Consider the following 20,474-nt stretch of genomic DNA (forward strand, 5'->3'; position numbering starts at 1 on the left):
CTCTACTCTGCGCCTCCGACCACACACCTACCCTCTCTTCCAGGTCACCCTCCTGGTTACCTATCTCCCTCTGGGACTGTATGCCGCCATGGAGAGGGCTCTCTTCCCCCGGTCTTTTCTCCTAGCACTTTCCTTGTCACTAGTATTTGTTCTTATCTACATTTTTCCCACCGGTGACTGTGACCTTGTCTGTACGTCCATATAGTGGGTACAGGCCATTGAGAGTTGTGTGCTCCCTACTCACCCCTGTGCCACCTATCACTGCTGGCATCTACAAGCCTTAGTGAGTCTCTATCTTATACCCCTTGTGCTATATTTCTGTAATTGTTGTCACTGTGGTCAGCTGGTGGTGCCCTATAAATAATAATCTAACCAATACCTCATGCAGCCAGTTTGTTAGATGTATACACTATGTGCTGACAACAACTTATATTACTGTATTTGCTTTTAGGATATAGATTTCAGTTTGCATTTTATGCTGTTTTGGTTTTTTGTTTCCTTTTCTTTTTACGCTCATTCATCCTTTGTCACCACTGATATTTTTGCCTTTATAGATCTTACAAAATCTCCAACCAATCACAGAGTTTTACATAATTCCACAAATATGTTTAAGTGTTGGGGATCCTACTTTTTTTTAATCTTAAGTGTTTAAAGCATATGTTAAAGATGGCAAAGTGTAGAACCCAGGTGCCAAGTATGTTTAAAAACACATTCATGCTCACATGGATGATGGCCATACTCTGCCAATTGTTTTGTACTGAAGATTGCTACGTGAGCCAATCAGGAAGAAGTACTCCTGTGCCCTCTACCGGGATGATGAGCTGCTCTAGGCTCCGGACTCTTACCCTGACTCAAAGTACCACCTCAACTGTTCTCAACAGACACATTGCCTGCAGGTCATGCCGAGACAACACTAGAGGTTCTTCACTACATAAAGGCAGGAGGAGGATGCAGTGTAGGTGCAAAAAGAGGGGGAGAGAGATGAGGGAAAAGAGGGAGAGAGATGAGGGAAAAGAGGGAGAGAGTAAGACAGAGTAAAAGGGGGAGGGAGAGGGATGAGGGAAAAGAGGGAGAGAGTGAGACCGTAAAAGGGGAGGGAGAGAGAGAGTGAGACAGGGTAAAAGGGGGAGGGAGAGAGATGAGGGAGAGTGAGACAGGGTAAAAGGGGAGGCAGAGCGATGAGGAAGAAGACGGGAGAGTGGGACAGGGTAAAAGGGGGAGGGAGAAAGAGTGGGACAGGCAAAAAGGGGGAGGGAGAGAGATGAGGGAGAAGAGGGGAGAGAGTGAGACAGGGTAAAAGTGGGAGGGAAAGAGATGAGGGAGAGAGTGAGACATGGTAAAAAGGGGATTGAGAGCGATGTGGAAGAAGACGGGAGAGAGTGGGACTAGGTAAAAGGGGGTGGGAGAGAGATGAGGGAGAAGAGGGGAGAGAGTGGGACAGGGTAAAAGGGGGATAGAGAGAGATGAGGGAGAAGAGGGGAGAGAGTGGGACAGGCTAAAAGGGGGAGAGAGAGAGATGAGGGAGGGAGAGAGATAAGGGAGAAAAGGATAAAGAGTGAGAATAAAAGGGGAGGAAAAGAGATGAGGGAGCGAGTGAGACAGGGTAAAAGGGGGAGGGAGAGAGGGAGACGGTAAAAGGGGGAGAAAGAGCGATGAGGGAGAAGATGGGAGAGTGTGAGACAGGGTAAAAGGTTGATGGAGAAGAGGGGAGAGAGTGGGACAGGCTGAAAGGGGGAGGGAGAGCGATGAGGGAGAAGATGGGAGAGAGTGTTACAGGGTAAAAGGTTGATGGAGAGAGATGAGGGAGAAAAGGGAAGATAGTTAGATGGTAAAAGGGGGAGAAAAAGAGAAGAGAGAGAGTGAGACAGGGTAAAAGGGGGAGGGAGAGAGATGAGGGAGAAGAGGGGAGAGAGTGGGACAGAGTAAAATGGGGAATGAGAGAGATGATGGAGAAGACGGGAGAGAGAGACAGGGTAAAAGGGACATAGAGAGAGACGAGGGAGAGAGTGGGACAGGCTAAAAGGGTGAGGGAAAGAGATAAGGGAGAAAAGGGGAGAGAGTGAGATGGTAAAAGAGGGAGGAAAAGAGATGAGGGAGAGAGTGAGACAGGGTAAAAGGGGGAGGGAGAGAGATGAGGGAGAAGAGGGAAAAGGATGACACAAGAAATATAAAGCGTGGCAACAGCGGGCACAACATCTACAGGATGCAGAACACATTTCTAAGGCATTGTCCAGGCACGCGACCCAGCAATAAGGGGTCAAAAACACTAGTGACTTTAATAATGATCTGCAAATATGCTGTAACCCCTAGCAACCACAAAGCTGCTTTTATAATGCGCTTTTTTGCATTGGGCTGCCTAAAGAGATTGCTTACTATGAACTAAAAGTGTAATTTCCACCATGTTATTAAAGAATCTGTTGAGTACATATACAAAGGTATAACCTGTAACGTACGGCAGCTTCTTACATTCCCCCACACTCTACTGTTCTCCACTAATCTCCTGCTAAAACATACATCCTGCCGCCTCTCACCCCGCATGTACTGTCGCTGCAGGAAAAGATATCAGGCTCCCAAATGAAGATCATTATCACACAGCAGGTCAGGGTGCTCTCAGAACAGATGAAATCACTGCCAGAATAAGCAGGTAATCCATTTCTGGATATCCTGACACCCTGCAGTGACAGTGGGGGTTAACTGACTCTACTAGACATTGTGAGAGGAGAGAAATGGACGTTACCCTGAAAACTCAGCTCTTGCAGGTTGCCATTGCCGAGAATGATGCGGTTTGGATCCACCTTAATTTCCTTGTAGGTCCCGTGTGTCGCGGTGATGTCTTCATGTTCCCCTCCTCCGTTCACGCTGAGAGTGAATTCATTTTGTACTCTCTCCAAACTGATATCTGTCCACTCCCCGGAATCAATCCTGTGACTGGGGAGCGTGACTGAGTAATCGCCATCGCCTAAGTTATAGGACACCGCCAGGAGCCCGTGCAGCACCTAGTAAGGTATATGCAGCACAGGTAAGGTATATGCAGCACAGGTAAGGTATATGCAGCACCTAGTAAGGTATATGTAGCACCTAGTAAGGTATATGCAGCACAGGTAAGGTATATGCAGCACAGGTAAGGTATATGCAGCACCTAGTAAGGTATATGCAGCACAGGTAAGGTATATGCAGCACAGGTAAGGTATATGCAGCACCTAGTAAGGTATATGCAGCACAGGTAAGGTATATGCAGCACAGGTAAGGTATATGCAGCACAGGTAAGGTATATGCAGCACCTAGTAAGGTATATGCAGCACAGGTAAGGTATATGCAGCACCTAGTAAGGTATATGCAGCACAGGTAAGGTATATGTAGCACCTAGTAAGGTATATGCAGCACAGGTAAGGTATATGCAGCACAGGTAAGGTATATGCAGCACCTAGTAAGGTATATGCAGCACAGGTAAGGTATATGCAGCACCTAGTAAGGTATATGCAGCACAGGTAAGGTATATGTAGCACCTAGTAAGGTATATGCAGCACAGGTAAGGTATATGCAGCACCTAGTAAGGTATATGCAGCATAGGTAAGGTATATGCAGCACAGGTAAGGTATATGCAGCACCTAGTAAGGTATATGCAGCACAGGTAAGGTATATGCAGCACCTAGTAAGGTATATGCAGCACCTAGTAAGGTATATGTAGCACCTAGTTAGGTATATGCAGCACAGGTAAGGTATATGCAGCACCTAGTAAGGTATATGTAGCACCTAGTAAGGTATATGCAGCACAGGTAAGGTATATGCAGCACCTAGTAAGGTATATGGAGCACAGGTAAGGTATATGCAGCACCTAGTAAGGTATATGTAGCACCTAGTAAGGTATATGCAGCACCTAGTAAGGTATATGCAGCACCTAGTAAGGTATATACAGCACCTAGTAAGGTATATGCAGCACAGGTAAGGTATATGCAGCACCTAGTAAGGTATATGCAGCACCTAGTAAGGTATATGTAGCACAGGTAAGGTATATACAGCACCTAGTAAGGTATATGCAGCACAGGTAAGGTATATGCAGCACCTAGTAAGGTATATGCAGCACCTAGTAAGGTATATGCAGCACCTAGTAAGGTATATGCAGCACAGGTAAGGTATATGTAGCACCTAGTAAGGTATATGCAGCACCTAGTAAGGTATATGTAGCACAGGTAAGGTATATACAGCACCTAGTAAGGTATATGCAGCACAGGTAAGGTATATGCAGCACCTAGTAAGGTATATGTAGCACCTAGTAAGGTATATGGAGCACAGGTAAGGTATTTGAAGTACAGGTAAGGTATATGCAGCACCTAGTAAGGTATATGCAGCACCTAGTAAGGTATATGCAGCACCTAGTAAGGTATATGAAGCACAGGTAAGGTATATGCAGCACAGGTAAGGTATATGCAGCACCTAGTAAGGTATATGCAGCACCTAGTAAGGTATGTGCAGCAACTAGTAAGGTATATGCAGCACAGGTAAGGTATAAGCAGCACCTAGTAAGGTATATGTAGCACCTAGTAAGGTATATGGAGCACAGGTAAGGTATTTGAAGTACAGGTAAGATATATGCAGCACCTAGTAAGGTATATGCAGCACCTAGCAAGGTAAATGCAGCACCTAGTAAGGTATATGCAGCACAGGTAAGGTATATGCAGCACCTAGTAAGGTATATGTAGCACCTAGCAAGGTAAATGCAGCACAGGTAAGGTATATGCAGCACCTAGTAAGGTATATGCAGCACAGGTAAGGTATATGCAGCACCTAGTAAGGTATATGCAGCACCTAGTAAGGTATATGCAGCACAGGTAAGGTATATGCAGCACCTAGTAAGGTATATGCCACACAGGTAAGGTATATACAGCACAGGTAAGATATATGCAGCACAGGTAAGGTATATGCAGCACCTAGTAAGGTATATGCAGCACAGGTAAGGTATATGCAGCACCTAGTAAGGTATATGCAGCACAGGTAAGGTATATGCAGCACAGGTAAGGTATATGCAGCACCTAGTAAGGTATATGCAGCACTTAGTAAGGTATATGCAGCACAGGTAAGGTATATGAAGCACAAGTAAGGTATATGCAGCACCTAGTAAGGTATATGCAGCACAGGTAAGCTATATGCAGCACCTAGTAAGGTATATGCAGCACCTAGTAAGGTATATGCAGCACAGGTAAGGTATATGCAGCACAGGTAAGGTATATGCAGCACCTAGTAAGGTATATGCAGCACCTAGTAAGGTATATGCAGCACAGGTAAGGTATTTGAAGCAAAGGTAAGTTATATGCAGCACAGGTAAGGTATATGCAGCACAGGTAAGGTATATGCAGCACCTAGTAAGGTATATGCAGCACCTAGTAAGGTATATGTAGCACCTAGTTAGGTATATGCAGCACAGGTAAGGTATATGCAGCACCTAGTAAGGTATATGTAGCACCTAGTAAGGTATATGCAGCACAGGTAAGGTATATGGAGCACAGGTAAGGTATATGCAGCACCTAGTAAGGTATATGTAGCACCTAGTAAGGTATATGCAGCACAGGTAAGGTATATGCAGCACCTAGTAAGGTATATGCAGCACCTAGTAAGGTATATGCAGCACCTAGTAAGGTATATGTAGCACCTAGTAAGGTATATGTAGCACCTAGTAAGGTATATGCAGCACAGGTAAGGTATATGCGGCACCTAGTAAGGTATATGCAGCACCTAGTAAGGTATATACAGCACCTAGTAAGGTATATGCAGCACAGGTAAGGTATATGCAGCACCTAGTAAGGTATATGTAGCACAGGTAAGGTATATACAGCACCTAGTAAGGTATATGCAGCACAGGTAAGGTATATGCAGCACCTAGTAAGGTATATGCAGCACCTAGTAAGGTATATGCAGCACCTAGTAAGGTATATGCAGCACAGGTAAGGTATATGTAGCACCTAGTAAGGTATATGCAGCACCTAGTAAGGTATATGTAGCACAGGTAAGGTATATACAGCACCTAGTAAGGTATATGCAGCACAGGTAAGGTATATGCAGCACCTAGTAAGGTATATGTAGCACCTAGTAAGGTATATGGAGCACAGGTAAGGTATTTGAAGTACAGGTACGGTATATGCAGCACCTAGTAAGGTATATGCAGCACAGGTAAGGTATATGCAGCACCTAGTAAGGTATATGCAGCACAGGTAAGGTATATGCAGCACCTAGTAAGGTATATGAAGCACAGGTAAGGTATATGCAGCACAGGTAAGGAATATGCAGCACCTAGTAAGGTATATGCAGCACCTAGTAAGGTATGTGCAGCAACTAGTAAGGTATATGCAGCACAGGTAAGGTATAAGCAGCACCTAGTAAGGTATATGGAGCACCTAGTAAGGTATATGGAGCACAGGTAAGGTATTTGAAGTACAGGTAAGATATATGCAGCACCTAGTAAGGTATATGCAGCACCTAGCAAGGTAAATGCAGCACCTAGTAAGGTATATGCAGCACAGGTAAGGTATATGCAGCACCTAGTAAGGTATATGTAGCACCTAGCAAGGTAAATGCAGCACAGGTAAGGTATATGCAGCACCTAGTAAGGTATATGCAGCACAGGTAAGGTATATGCAGCACCTAGTAAGGTATATGCAGCACCTAGTAACGTATATGCAGCACAGGTAAGGTATATGCAGCACCTAGTAAGGTATATGCCACACAGGTAAGGTATATACAGCACAGGTAAGATATATGCAGCACAGGTAAGGTATATGCAGCACCTAGTAAGGTATATGCAGCACAGGTAAGGTATATGCAGCACCTAGTAAGGTATATGCAGCACAGGTAAGGTATATGCAGCACAGGTAAGGTATATGCAGCACCTAGTAAGGTATATGCAGCACTTAGTAAGGTATATGCAGCACAGGTAAGGTATATGAAGCACAAGTAAGGTATATGCAGCACCTAGTAAGGTATATGCAGCACAGGTAAGCTATATGCAGCACCTAGTAAGGTATATGCAGCACCTAGTAAGGTATATGCAGCACAGGTAAGGTATATGCAGCACAGGTAAGGTATATGCAGCACCTAGTAAGGTATATGCAGCACCTAGTAAGGTATATGCAGCACAGGTAAGGTATTTGAAGCAAAGGTAAGTTATATGCAGCACAGGTAAGGTATATGCAGCACAGGTAAGGTATATGCAGCACCTAGTAAGGTATATGCCGCACAGGTAAGGTATATGCAGCACCTAGTAAGGTATATGCAGCACAGGTAAGGTATATGAAGCACAGGTAAGGTATATGCAGCACCTAGTAAGGTATATGCAGCACAGGTAAGGTTTATGCAGCACCTAGTAAGGAATATGCAGCACAGGTAAGGTACATGCAGCACCTAGTAAGGTATATGCAGCACCTAGTAAGATATATGCAGCACGGGTAAGGTATATGCAGCACCTAGTAAGGTATATGCCACACAGGTAAGGTATATGCAACACAGTTAAGGTATATGCAGCACAGTTAAGGTATATGCAGTACAGGTAAGGTATATGAAGCACAGGTAAGGTATATGGAGCACCTAGTAAGGTATATGCAGCACAGGTAAGGTATATGCAGCACCTAGTAAGGTATATGCAGTGCAGGTAAGGTAAATGCAGAACAGGTAAGGTATATGCAGCAACTAGTAAGGTATATGCAGCACAGGTAAGGTATATGCAGCACTTAGTAAGGTATATGCAGCACAGCTAAGGTATATGCAGCACCTAGTAAGGTATATGCAGCACAGGTAAGGTATATGAAGCACAGGTAAGGTTTGTGCAGCACCTAGTAAGGTATATGCAGCACCAAGTAAGGTATATGCAGCACATAGTAAGGTATATGCAGCACAGGTAAGGTATATGCAGCACCTAGTAAGGTATAGGCAGCACAGGTAAGGTATATGCAGCACCTAGTAAGGTATATGCAGCACAGGTAAGGTATATGCAGCACATAGTAAGGTATATGCAGCACAGGTAAGGTATATGCAGCACCTAGTAAGGTATATGCAGCACCTAGTAAGGTATATGCAGCACATGTAAGGTATATGCAGCACCTAGTTAGGTATATGCAGCACAGGTAAGGTATATGCAGCACCTAGTAAGGTATATGCAGCACAGGTAAGGTATATGCAGCACCTAGTAAGGTATATGCAGCACAGTTAAGGTAAATGCAGCACCTAGGAAGGTATATTCAGCACAGGTAAGGTATATGCAGTGCAGGTAAGGTATATGCAGCGCAGGTAAGGTATATGCAGCGCAGGTAAGGTATATGCAGCACAGGTAAGGTATATGCAACACCTAGTAAGTAATATGCAGCACAGGTAAGGTATATGCAGCACAGGTAAGGTTTGTGCAGCACCTAGTAAGGTATATGCAGCACAGGTAAGGTATACAGCACCTAGTAAGGTATATGCAGCACCTAGTAAGGTAAATGCAGCACAGGTAAGGTATATACAGCACAGGAAAGGTATGTGCAGCACCTAGTAAGGTATATGCAGCACAGGTAAGGTATATGAAGCACAGGTAAGGTATATGCAGCACAGGTAAGGTTTGTGCAGCACCTAGTAAGGAATATGCAGCACAGGTAAGGTACATGCAGCACCTAGTAAGGTATATGCAGCACCTAGTAAGATATATGCAGCACAGGTAAGGTATATGCAGCACCTAGTAAGGTATATGCCACACAGGTAAGGTATAAGCAACACAGTTAAGGTATATGCAGCACAGTTAAGGTATATGCAGTACAGGTAAGGTATATGGAGCACCTAGTAAGGTATATGCAGCACAGGTAAGGTATATGCAGCACCTAGTAAGGTATATGCAGTGCAGGTAAGGTATATGCAGCACAGGTAAGGTATATGCAGCACCTAGTAAGGTATATGCAGCACAGCTAAGGTATATGCAGCACCTAGTAAGGTATATGCAGCACCTAGTAAGGTATATGCAGCACAGGTAAGGTATATGAAGCATAGGTAAGGTTTGTGCAGCACCTAGTAAGGTATATGCAGCACAGGTAAGGTATATGCAGCACCAAGTAAGGTATATGCAGCACAGGTAAGGTATATGCAGCACATAGTAAGGTATATGCAGCACAGGTAAGGTATATGCAGCACAGGTAAGGTATATGCAGCACTTAGTAAGGTATATGCAGCACAGGTAAGGTATATGCAGCACCTAGTAAGGTATATGTAGCACAGGTAAGGTATATGCAGCACCTAGTAAGGTATATGCAGCACAGTTAAGGTAAATGCAGCACCTAGGAAGGTATATGCAGCACAGGTAAGGTATATGCAGTGCAGGTAAGGTATATGCAGCGCAGGTAAGGTCTATGCAGCGCAGGTAAGGTATATGCAGCACAGGTAAGGTATATGCAACACCTAGTAAGTAATATGCAGCACAGGTAAGGTATATGCAGCACAGGTAAGGTATATGCAGCACAGGTAAGGTTTGTGCAGCACCTAGTAAGGTATATGCAGCACAGGTAAGGTATATGCAGCACCTAGTAAGGTATATGCAGCACAGGTAAGGTATATACAGCACAGGTAAGGTATATACAGCACAGGAAAGGTATGTGCAGCACCTAGTAAGGTATATGCAGCACCTAGTAAGGTATATGCAGCACAGGTAAGGTTTGTGCAGCACCTAGTAAGGTATATGCAGCACAGGTAAGGTTTGTGCAGCACCTAGTAAGGTATATGCAGCACCTAGTAAGGTATATGCAGCACCTAGTAAGGTATATGCAGCACAGGTAAGGTATATACAGCACAGGAAAGGTATGTGCAGCACCTAGTAAGGTATATGCACCGCAGGTCACATTTATGTGGAATGGGAGCACTAGACACCAGGCTACACTTTAACCTCCTGTTACCTGCAGGATGATGTACTCCGTTTGGTCCCTGGACGACAGGCTCAGGATAATGCTGTTGGACTGACGTGTTCTCAACATTGCCTGGAAATGCGTCCTCTGTGGGTGCAACAGGCGAGGAAACCTGTACTGGATAAAACTTCCAGATTGGAAGAAATATTCCATAACATCTGCAAAAGGATGAGCAACAAAATATAGGAAAATACAAGAGGTATTACTAATGAATGCACAAATGATGATAACATGTAGATGCATCTCGCAACACTACTCTGCTGATGCTGCTTCCAGCTACCATTCAAGACATATAGTGATTGTTCCTTCCTGCTGCCTCCATTCCCCTCCTCACATCATATCACTGCCCCTGTCACATGCAGCCCTGTCCTCACTGACACATCACTTATCTCCTGATATACTCTGTGCTGCTGGGGACCCTGCTCCTCCCACTATATAACTCTCAGTCTGTCTTCCTGCTGCCTCCATTCCCCTCCTCACATCATGTCACTGCTCCTGTCACATGCAGCCCTGTCCTCACTGACACATCACTCATCTCCTGATATACTCTGTGCTGCTGGGGACCCTGCTCTTCCCACTATATAACTCTCAGTCTGTCTTCCTGCTGCCTCCATTCCCCTCCTCACATCATGTCACTGCTCCTGTCACATGCAGCCCTGTCCTCACTGACACATCACTTATCTCCTGTTATACTCTGTGCTGCTGGGGATCCTGCTCCTCCCACTATATAACTCTCAATCTGTGGCTTCCTGCTGCCTCCATTCCCCTCCTCACATCATGTCACTGCCCCTGTCACATGCAGCCCTGTCCTCACTGACACATCACTCATCTCCTGATATACTCTGTGCTGCTGGGGACCCTGCTCCTCCCACTATATAACTCTCAGTCTGTGGCTTCCTGCTGCCTCCATTCCCCTCCTCACATCATGTCACTGCCCCTGTCACATGCAGCCCTGTCCTCACTGACACATCACTCATCTCCTGATATACTCTGTGCTGCTGGGGACCCTGCTCCTCCCACTATATAACTCTCAGTCTGTGGCTTCCTGCTGCCTCCATTCCCCTCCTCACATCATGTCACTGCCCCTGTCACATGCAGCCCTGTCCTCACTGACACATCACTCATCTCCTGATATACTCTGTGCTGCTGGGGACCCTGCTCCTCCCACTATATAACTCTCAGTCTGTGGCTTCCTGCTGCCTCCATTCCCCTCCTCACATCATGTCACTGCCCCTGTCACATGCAGCCCTGTCCTCACTGACACATCACTCATCTCCTGATATACTCTGTGCTGCTGGGGACCCTGCTCCTCCCACTATATAACTCTCAGTCTGTGGCTTCCTGCTGTCTCCATTCCCCTCCTCACATCATGTCACTGCCCCTGTCACATGCAGCCCTGTCCTCACTGACACATCACTCATCTCCTGATATACTCTGTGCTGCTGGGGACCCTGCTCCTCCCACTATATAACTCTCAGTCTGTGGCTTCCTGCTGCCTCCATTCTCCTCCTCACATCATGTCACTGTCCCTGTCACATGCAGCCCTGTCCTCACTGACACACCACTCATCTCCTGATATACTCTGTGCTGCTGGGGACCATGCTCCTCCCACTATATAACTCTCAGTCTGTGGCTTCCTGCTGTCTCCATTCCCCTCCTCACATCATGTCACTGTCCCTGTCACATGCAGCCCTGTCCTCACTGACACATCACTCATCTCCTGATATACTCTGTGCTGCTGGGGACCCTGCTCCTCCCACTATATAACTCTCAGTCTGTGGCTTCCTGCTGCCTCCATTCCCCTCCTCACATCATGTCACTGCCCCTGTCACATGCAGCCCTGTCCTCACTGACACATCACTCATCTCCTGATATACTCTGTGCTGCTGGGGACCCTGCTCCTACCACTATATAACTCTCAGTCTGTGGCTTCCTGCTGCCTCCATTCCCCTCCTCACATCCTGTCACCGCCCCTTTGTGCTGTGAGCAGGTGTGTGCAGGAGAGTTCCATCAGTGGTAGCTGTGATATTGTGCTGCAGGGAGTTTTCCTGCTGGCTTCCCCAGGGGGATGGATCCTCCTGGGGGAGAGAGCTCCCTGAGTGCAGGCCATGGCTCGGGCCCTAAACCAACAGCCAGACTAAAGACATCCGGTGCCCTGACAGGTTGTGCGGCTGGCCAGTCGGGGACATCCAGAAGAGGCAGCAGTGGCAGTGCTAATGGTGAGGATTTAGTGAGGCAACTGGAGTCGCAGTCAGTTCCCCATAACATACCGGAGGGTGCTGCTCTCATGTGTGAGGAAACACAGGATCGAGCGGTGGTAGCTGCTACCAGCCCTGTTGGTGTGGCTCTAGTGAAGGAACTAGAGCCTTCAAATCCCCCCAAACTGTCCGAGGGTGCTCCCCCATGTGCTGTAACATGGGGTGGAGTGGCAGCAGCCGCTGTCTGCCCTATGGACAGTGAAGTAGTGGGGGAGGGGATGAAGCCCTTTGATGCCAAAGAGAATGTGCCTGAGTCTCCTGGAAGTACTGATGATGAGGAAGAGACTTTTGATAGCCTCAGTGTGGAGGAGCTGCAGAAAGAATCAAAAAGAATAAGTGCAAGAACCACTGATAAGAAAAAGAGAAGATACTCTTGCTTTAAATGGGAAAGACCTGTGCTAAGAGAGGCCATCAAGTCACTTTCTAAAGACCTGGAAAAGGTAAAAAGCAAGCTGCATGAAAAGCGGCAAGAGAGAAAAGACAAAGAAATGGCAGCACAAGCAGCAGTGCAAGAGTTACCTGATCAAGCAGCAGTGCAAGAGTTACCTGATCAAGCAGCAGAGCATGAGTTACCTGATCAAGCTGCAGCTCAGGTGTTGCAAGTGTCTATGCAGATGAGCTCTCAGGAAGCAGAAGGGTGTGGTGTCCAGAGCATGATTACAGAGGCTCCAGTGAGGACAGAAAGCAGTGCACACCCTGGCCTACTGACTGATCTGGAGACTGACAGTGGTGTGCAGGAGAATGCAGGTGTGCCGGTCCATGCGGGGTCACAGGTGCCTACCACATCAGCAGCAGCTCAGCTTGGTCCTGCTCCCCCAGCAGTGGGGCCTCCTTCTGTAGTGATGAGTACATTAGATGACCTTGAGGAAGAGGAAAAGCGCACAGACTTCCAATTGCGCATGGAGGTAATTAAAGCAGAACTAATGTTGGCCAAAAATTCAGAAAAAATAAAATTAAAGTCCGGTGTACAAAGTAAATCAGTGAATGTCAGTAATGTGCCAGTGACTGGGGAGGCTCTGGGGGTTAATGCTGGTGGGGACACTGTGCAATCCTGCAGTACAGCACAGGGTATGCCAGCACTAGACAAAAGTACTCTACCAGATGGTGGTAAAGACATTATTCAGTCTGTATATGGACAGATGGCTGCCTCAGCCAGGGCCAAGGCTGCTGTTGAATTGATTAGCCAGGAACAAAAGAGGCGCGAAGGGTTAAGCAATATAAATGTGGTTAATGCAAATGCTATTGGAAATGTGAATGAACAGCCTGTTCCCGGTACAATGTCTTATGCTAACGTGGATGCAAGGCCAAATGTTATTAATAATGTGTCACCTGTAATGGTCGGGCCTGGTCAGGTCAGTAAAAGAAGAAATCTTTTACAGTTTAAATGGGCAGGAACAGGTGAAGTTCCCACTAAAGAAGTGTTCCTGGAAATGATTTTCAGTCTTGGGTTCCATGCCTCGGATCTGTATGCCTGCATCCATCCAGTTAAGACACCAGATTTTGATGTAAGCTTCCTGTCCTATCAGGGACTGCAGACATTTTGGACGAAGTGGCAGGCATGCAGATCCGTGGCACCCTACAGTAGCTATAAAACAAACTTGGTTACTAAACAGGATAAAGTTAAACTGACAATCTTGGTCAGGAACGAATCAATTCCTGCCCAGGATATATTGTTCTGGTTATCCAGATTCTGTACTGTACAGTCCAACTTGATCAAGGTTGGTTTTACAATGGGAGTTTGGGGGGGAGCGTGGTCAGCCATGGTCCAATTAAAAAGTACGGACAGAGATTTTATACATGTGCCTTCTGCTGCATATATAGGCCGAGATCGTGTTCAATGTTTTTATTCAGGGCAACCCCGCACCTGCTTCAAATGCGGGGATTTTCAACACATGAGCAGTGATTGTAATATTACCAAATGTACATTATGTGGGAAAATCGGACATGTTTCCAGGGATTGCAGTAATGTCAAATGTAATTTGTGTGGTGAGGATGGCCATCCTTACAGCAGGTGCCCCTGGGCAAGTCACAATATGGAAAGTGAGAGAGAGCAGAGGGAGGAAACAACTAGGAATGAGAAAGAAGGTCAGGGAAAAGAACAGGGACCAGTTTTTGTGGGAGTAAGGACAAGGAGATCTGTAGACCAGGAAGATGCCTTTCAAATGGTGAAAAACGGTAACAATAAAAAAAAGAGGAAAGGTGATGATGAGCAGGTAATCCTTACTAACAGATTTGATGTGCTTTCCACTGATGAGGAAGAGGAGGGGGAGGTGGCAAGGAATGGTGGGGAACCAATTTTTGTACCCAGAGTGAGTAAAAAAAAAAAGCAAAACAGATTAAAAAAACATCTGAAGGGGTAACTCTTGAAAAGGGTAAAGGTAAAAGAAGGAAAAAGAAATACCAAGTACTGGTAGAAGATGATAGTGGAGAAAGCGGAGGGGAGGAGGGTCTAGAATGGGACCCCATGGGCACAGAGTTGGTGGAAAAAGAGGTGGCCAGGGATTCAGAGGTTGGAAACGGGCATACTCCTATTGATGAAATGGTAATAGAGGAGACTCAAGAGGTGGAGGAAGAAGAGATTAACATGGACTCTTCTGGTTCAATAATTAAACCAAGTGGGGCACCTGCATGTGATTCACTGGGGGTTCCAGGCTTGACACACAGGTCTGAGCGTAAACCACCAGATCCTGGACCCTCACAGAGTAAGGATGGCCTGTCCCAAGGGTTAGGCAAGGGGGATGACATGTTGGGTGTCATTGGGGAGAGGGAAACCCCTCCCAAAGGGAAAGAGACACAAGGATCCGGGTCTTCAAATATGGGGTCAGGGAAAGATGTAAAGGAAAAGTGAGCAAGGTTCTGCTTCTATAACCAAAAGAAACATGGATCCCCAACCCATACGATGTGCCACCATTAATGTGGCTTCCGTAATTTCTGAACGTGCTCGTTTTCTGGCCTTTGATTTTTTCAATACGATTGAGATTGACTTTTTATTTTTGCAAGAGACTAGAATTACTAAGTTGGACACCCTCCACAAGGTGAAGCGTGAGTGGAGGCGTGGGCCTTCTTACTGGTCTCTTGCGGCCGAGCTGTACGGTGGGGTGGCAGTACTTTTTACTGGTATGGTAACCGTGCACAAGGTTATAGAATTACAGGCAGGTAGGTGTATGATTTTGGATGTCAACCTGAGGGGACATGACCTGAGACTCATTAACATTTATGGGCCACAGTCTTCATGGGACAGGAAATGTCTCTTCAGGGAGATAAAACCGTTCCTTTTTACGGCCCAGCAGATTGTCTTTGGAGGTGATTTCAACACCATTATCAGGCCAAAAGACAGGGGAGGTTCAAGGACAACACTGGGTCCTGATTCCAATTTTTTAGTTAGCATGGTTAGACAGGCCGGTCTGGTGGATGTGCATGTTCGCCATTTCCCAGACCTCACGGGTTACACCTATTTTAGTGGTAGTCGTAGGTCTAGGATAGATAGGTTTTTTGTTAAGGGAACTTCGAAAACTTTACCTCCAGAGGTAAAGCTAGTAGAGTTCTCTGATCACGCTTTTCTCTCTATTACTTTGAATGCTTCAAAAGCTACTCAGAAAGGATGGGGCCTATGGCGCTTGAGCTCTGAGCTCCTAAAGGAAGAAAGGGTTAGACAATCCTTTAGAGACTTCTTTCAATCCCAGGAAACACTTTTGGAGGCGGGTTGGAGTAGATCTGAGTGGTGGGAAGAAACTAAAAAGAGAATTCGGAGACTCTTCCGTAGGCTGGTAGCAAAAAAGAACTTGATAAGATGGAATATCTATCAGAACCTGAGAAGGAAATTATATTTCTTAATCTCTGAGTGTGGAGATAGTGGGGAAATCTCCCGGGTGAAAGCTCAGATGAAGGAATATCAGTATAACCGACTGGATTCCTTGGTTCTGGAGAGGGATTTTGGAAAGTACCACTCACCTGATCCCTACCAGAGCTGTGGAAAATCAGTCGAGGTGAAGGAGGTGAGGGGTCTGTATGACAGACAGGGTGTCCTTCAAGAGGACAAGGAAGGCATCCTGAATGTTATTGGATCCTATTACTCCGATCTTTTGTCTGAGCAGCCACTTATCAGAGAAAAGATGGAAACATTTCTAAGGGAGACTCCTGGTCTTTGTAACCCAGATGCCTCTATTGAAACTTTGGGTAATAATGTGACAGCAGAGGAAATCAGGAAGGCGATTGATGGGTTAAATTTAAAGAAGTCTCCAGGCCCAGATGGGTTAACATCTGAGTTTTATATAGCTTTTGCAGACCTCTTGATTCCCCGCCTTGTAGAAGTATATAATGAGTGCCTGGACGAGGGAATTCTCCCTCCTTCTATGAGGTTATCTGCTCTCATATTGTTGTCCAAAGGTAAGGATCCATCTCGCATTGAGAACTGGCGCCCCATCGCCCTTCTCAATACAGATAGAAAGATTTTGGCAAAAGTACTTTTTAATAGGTTGTTGGAATTTTCTGAACAACTGCTTTCGCCATCTCAGCACTGTACTGTGAAGGGCCGCAGCACCTTTAGTGCAGTCCTTGGCGTCCGGGAGGCCATAGAGCAGTGCCGTGCTGAGAAATGGGGAAAGTACTTGCTGGCATTAGATCAGTCTAAGGCTTTTGACCGAGTAAATCATGAGTACCTGTGGGCCTTGCTTGAAAGGTATGGTTTTCCAGTCAGGGTGGTGAATTGGCTAAGAACAATATACAGTCAGGCCGAGAGCTTCCCACTTGTTAATGGTTGGGTGGGTCCTACCTTTGGGGTGAGCTCTGGTGTTCGTCAGGGATGCCCCCTGAGCCCCCTTCTATATGTATTCGCGATCGATCCCTTCATCAGAAGGGTAGAGAACGGTGCAGTGGGAGGAGTGCAGCTGGGACCGGAGTTCCCTCTGAAGGTAGTGGCCTTACGCAGATGATGTCACAGTGGTTCTGTCATCAGTGGCAGAGGCACGTGAAGTAGAAAATCTCATCTGTGAATACTCTGAAGCTTCATGCTCCAGAATAAACCATGAGAAGTGTGACGTTTTCTGGATGGGGAAGGAAGGCGGGGAATTTTGCCTTCCGGACAGCCTCCCCCCGGCCAGTTCACAGACAAAGATTTTAGGCATCTGTTTCGACCATGGTGACTATGCCACTCTAAATTGGGAGAGAACTCTGGAAAATGCTGCCCGGAAAGTAGAGAGCTGGAAGAGATGGAAATTCTCTTACAGGGAAAAGGTTGACTTGTGCAAAACCTACCTGATCCCGATCTTTCTGTATGTCAGCTATGTGTGCTTCTTGCCTCAATCTTTATGGACCAAATTGAACTCTCTGTTCTTTATGTTACTTTGGGGGAACAGAATAAATATAGTCAAGAGGGGCATCACTTATAAGTCGAGGAAAGACGGGGGTTTGAGTATGCTCAACCCTGTGGTCTTTTTTGTAACAACCTTTGTAAAACTTAATTTTGGGAGCCTACTGTTAGAGACTCCCCCTCGATGGGTAAGTGGCTTTGAGATCTGGGTGTATCCCTTCCTCAGGTTTTGGTTAGAAGGAGGCCAAGCGAAGAGTCCCCAAATTCGGCATGGGTATCTCCCGATCTACGTTATCCAGTGCTTGAAAGTCATAAAGCGTTGGGGACTGGAAGTTGGGGAAGTCAAAAGTCTTTCCAGGAAGGAGTTGGGGGAGAGGATTTTGCGAACCCACTTTCATGTTCCACTGTCACTAAGGGATTGCCCGAGCGATGTCAGTTCAGCAGGGTTGGTTCTTATTAATTCAGAGAGAATACCACTGAAGTTCACAGAGATTGCTTGGCTTTCTTTCCACGGGAAGCTTTACGTAAAGGGGAACATGATGTGGAGAAATGCCAGTGATCATGGTTGCCCACGGTAGGAATGTCTAGGGGAGGTGAAGACAATGGACCATTTCTTGATCAGGTGCCCCTTTAACGTAGAAATTTACAAGAGAGTTTCAAGAGGTTTACGTATCCCGTGCCTTTCGGGGCTTAGTTACCCTGAGTGGGCTTATGGAGCATTCAAAAGATATGGTAGATTTAATTTGACCGCCATTTTTTTAGTCAGTTTAGCAGTTAGATATCACACTTGGATGGCACGGTGTCAGGTGTCCATAAGAAATAAAGTCCTTCCCTGTGAAGTGGTGGTGGATTTAATTCTGCACGAGGTGGAAAGGATGATGGTTCTGGATAAGGAGAGGATGGATGCTGTCAGGTGGTCTCGTTGGTGGGGCCACCTGAAACCCCCTTGAGTGGGTGGTAGAAGTCCTCTCTAAATCTAGCTTTAGGGTCTTTTCTTCATTTCACATCCCATAGATTTTGAGTACTTTTATGTTTTATGGAATAGGTTTGCATACATTTAACTAGCTTTGCTCAGTTTTTCTTAAACATAAGTGTGTAGATTTGGGTGGAGTGTTGGTGAGGGTGGTGGTTGGTTTGGAGTATTATTTCTGAATATTTATATATACAGTGTATCTTATTCAAGGAATGTAAATTTGAGTTCTGTTTGTTAAACATTATTATTATTATTATTATTATTATTATTTTGTATAATGTATTTATATATTTATTTGTTTTATTCTGTATATATTGTAAATTTTGATGCAAGTTTTAAATAAAAAACATTTCCTGATATACTCTGTGCTGCTGGGGACGCTGCTCCTCCCACTATATAACTCTCAGTCTGTGGCTTCCTGCTGCCTCCATTCCCCTCCTCACATCATGTCACTGCCCCTGTCACATGCAGCACTGTCCTCACTGACACATCACTCATCTCCTGATATACTCTGTGCTGCTGGGGACCCTGCTCCTCCCACTATATAACTCTCAGTCTGTGGCTTCCTGCTGCCTCCATTCCCCTCCTCACATCATGTCACTGCCCCTGTCACATGCAGCCCTGTCCTCACTGACATCACTCATCTCCTGATATACTCTGTGCTGCTGGGGACCCTGCTCCTCCCACTATATAACTCTGTCTGTGGCTTCCTGTTGCCTCTATTCCCCTCCTCACATCATGTCACTGCCCCTGTCACATGCAGCCCTGTCCTCTATGACACATCACTCATCTCCTGATATACTCTGTGCTGCTGGGGACCCTGCTCCTCCCACTATATAACTCTCAGTCTGTGGCTTCCTGCTGCCTCCATTCCCCTCCTCACATCATGTCACTGCCTCTGTCACATGCAGCCCTGTCCTCACTGACACATCACTCATCTCCTGATATACTCTGTGCTGCTGGGGACCCTGCTCCTCCCACTATATAACTCTCAGTCTGTGGCTTCCTACTGCCTCCATTCCCCTCCTCACATCATGTCACTGCCCCTGTCACATGCAGCCCTGTCCTCACTGACACATCACTCATCTCCTGATATACTCTGTGCTGCTGGGGACCCTGCTCCTCCCACTATATAACTCTCAGTCTGTGGCTTCCTGCTGCCTCCATTCTCGTGCTCACAGATTAGAGGCTGGATGATGGGGGTGATGCTGAATGGATGGGAATGTCAGGAATATATGCCAGTGCCTGGGAAGTGAGCGCCTGTAGTCTCACCGTCATTGGACGTTACCTTTATGGCAGCCATGTTGGCTGGATCCGGGAGGGCAGTCACAGCCGGGGGCAGCAGATCCTCCAGTACACCGTGATGGGGTCTCGCACAGGCTAGAGGGTGATCTGATGGCATCACAGACTGCACAGCCGGGAGAGCTACTGACCCCCTCCAGAGGAGACCCCAGATCATACACCTGGGTAACAGAGACCAGAATGATGTTATGTACGCGCCGGCGATTCTCCTTTACCTAATACCGTCCAGGAAGTGACTAACCTCAGTCACACAAGGTAAAGAGAAACACTGCGCAGGAGCCGACACCGACCGCAACACCAAATAACGCCACGTTCAGCAGGGATACTACTGCGGCTGTACTGTGTGTGACAGTACAGTTACCCGCAGTCCCTTTATTACGCCGCGCTGGGCGGCACCTGAATCCGACTTATAATCCCCGCATGCTGGAGCCGCATGTGTACGTGCACAATGACATGCCTGCGCCAAGTAGCTGCCGCTATACCGGTGACGTCCCAGTTTCTCATGGCCTTGGCCCATTGGTGGGGTAGCAGTTGATTTACCGACAAACACAATACCGACGGTCATAATCTCGACAGCCATTGACCGACAGTCAACATACCGACATGGTCAAAATACAGACATTCATTATGCTGACATGTTCAAAATGCCAACATAGTCAGAATACCGACATTTGACATGCCGACATGTCAAAATGCCGACGTGTTTTTAAGGAATTTTTGCC

At 46.4% G+C, this 20,474-nt stretch overlaps 1 protein-coding gene across 1 annotated transcript in view; it reads right to left on the reverse strand.

Moving 5' to 3' along the window:
* The window catches only part of LOC134982206 (neural-cadherin-like), a 203,617-nt gene that overhangs the window by 19,717 nt on the left and 163,426 nt on the right, over nt 1-20,474 (reverse strand). The window contains exons 26-28 of the mRNA XM_063948707.1: nt 19,739-19,913; nt 9,903-10,069; nt 2,738-2,996 (exon numbers count right to left, since the gene is read on the reverse strand). Of these exons, the coding sequence (XP_063804777.1) occupies nt 2,738-2,996; nt 9,903-10,069; nt 19,739-19,913 (601 nt within the window). The remainder of the gene's footprint in view (nt 1-2,737; nt 2,997-9,902; nt 10,070-19,738; nt 19,914-20,474) is intronic.

This window comes from Pseudophryne corroboree (assembly GCF_028390025.1).
Source record: "Pseudophryne corroboree isolate aPseCor3 chromosome 11 unlocalized genomic scaffold, aPseCor3.hap2 SUPER_11_unloc_8, whole genome shotgun sequence".
Lineage (NCBI taxonomy): Eukaryota > Metazoa > Chordata > Amphibia > Anura > Myobatrachidae > Pseudophryne > Pseudophryne corroboree.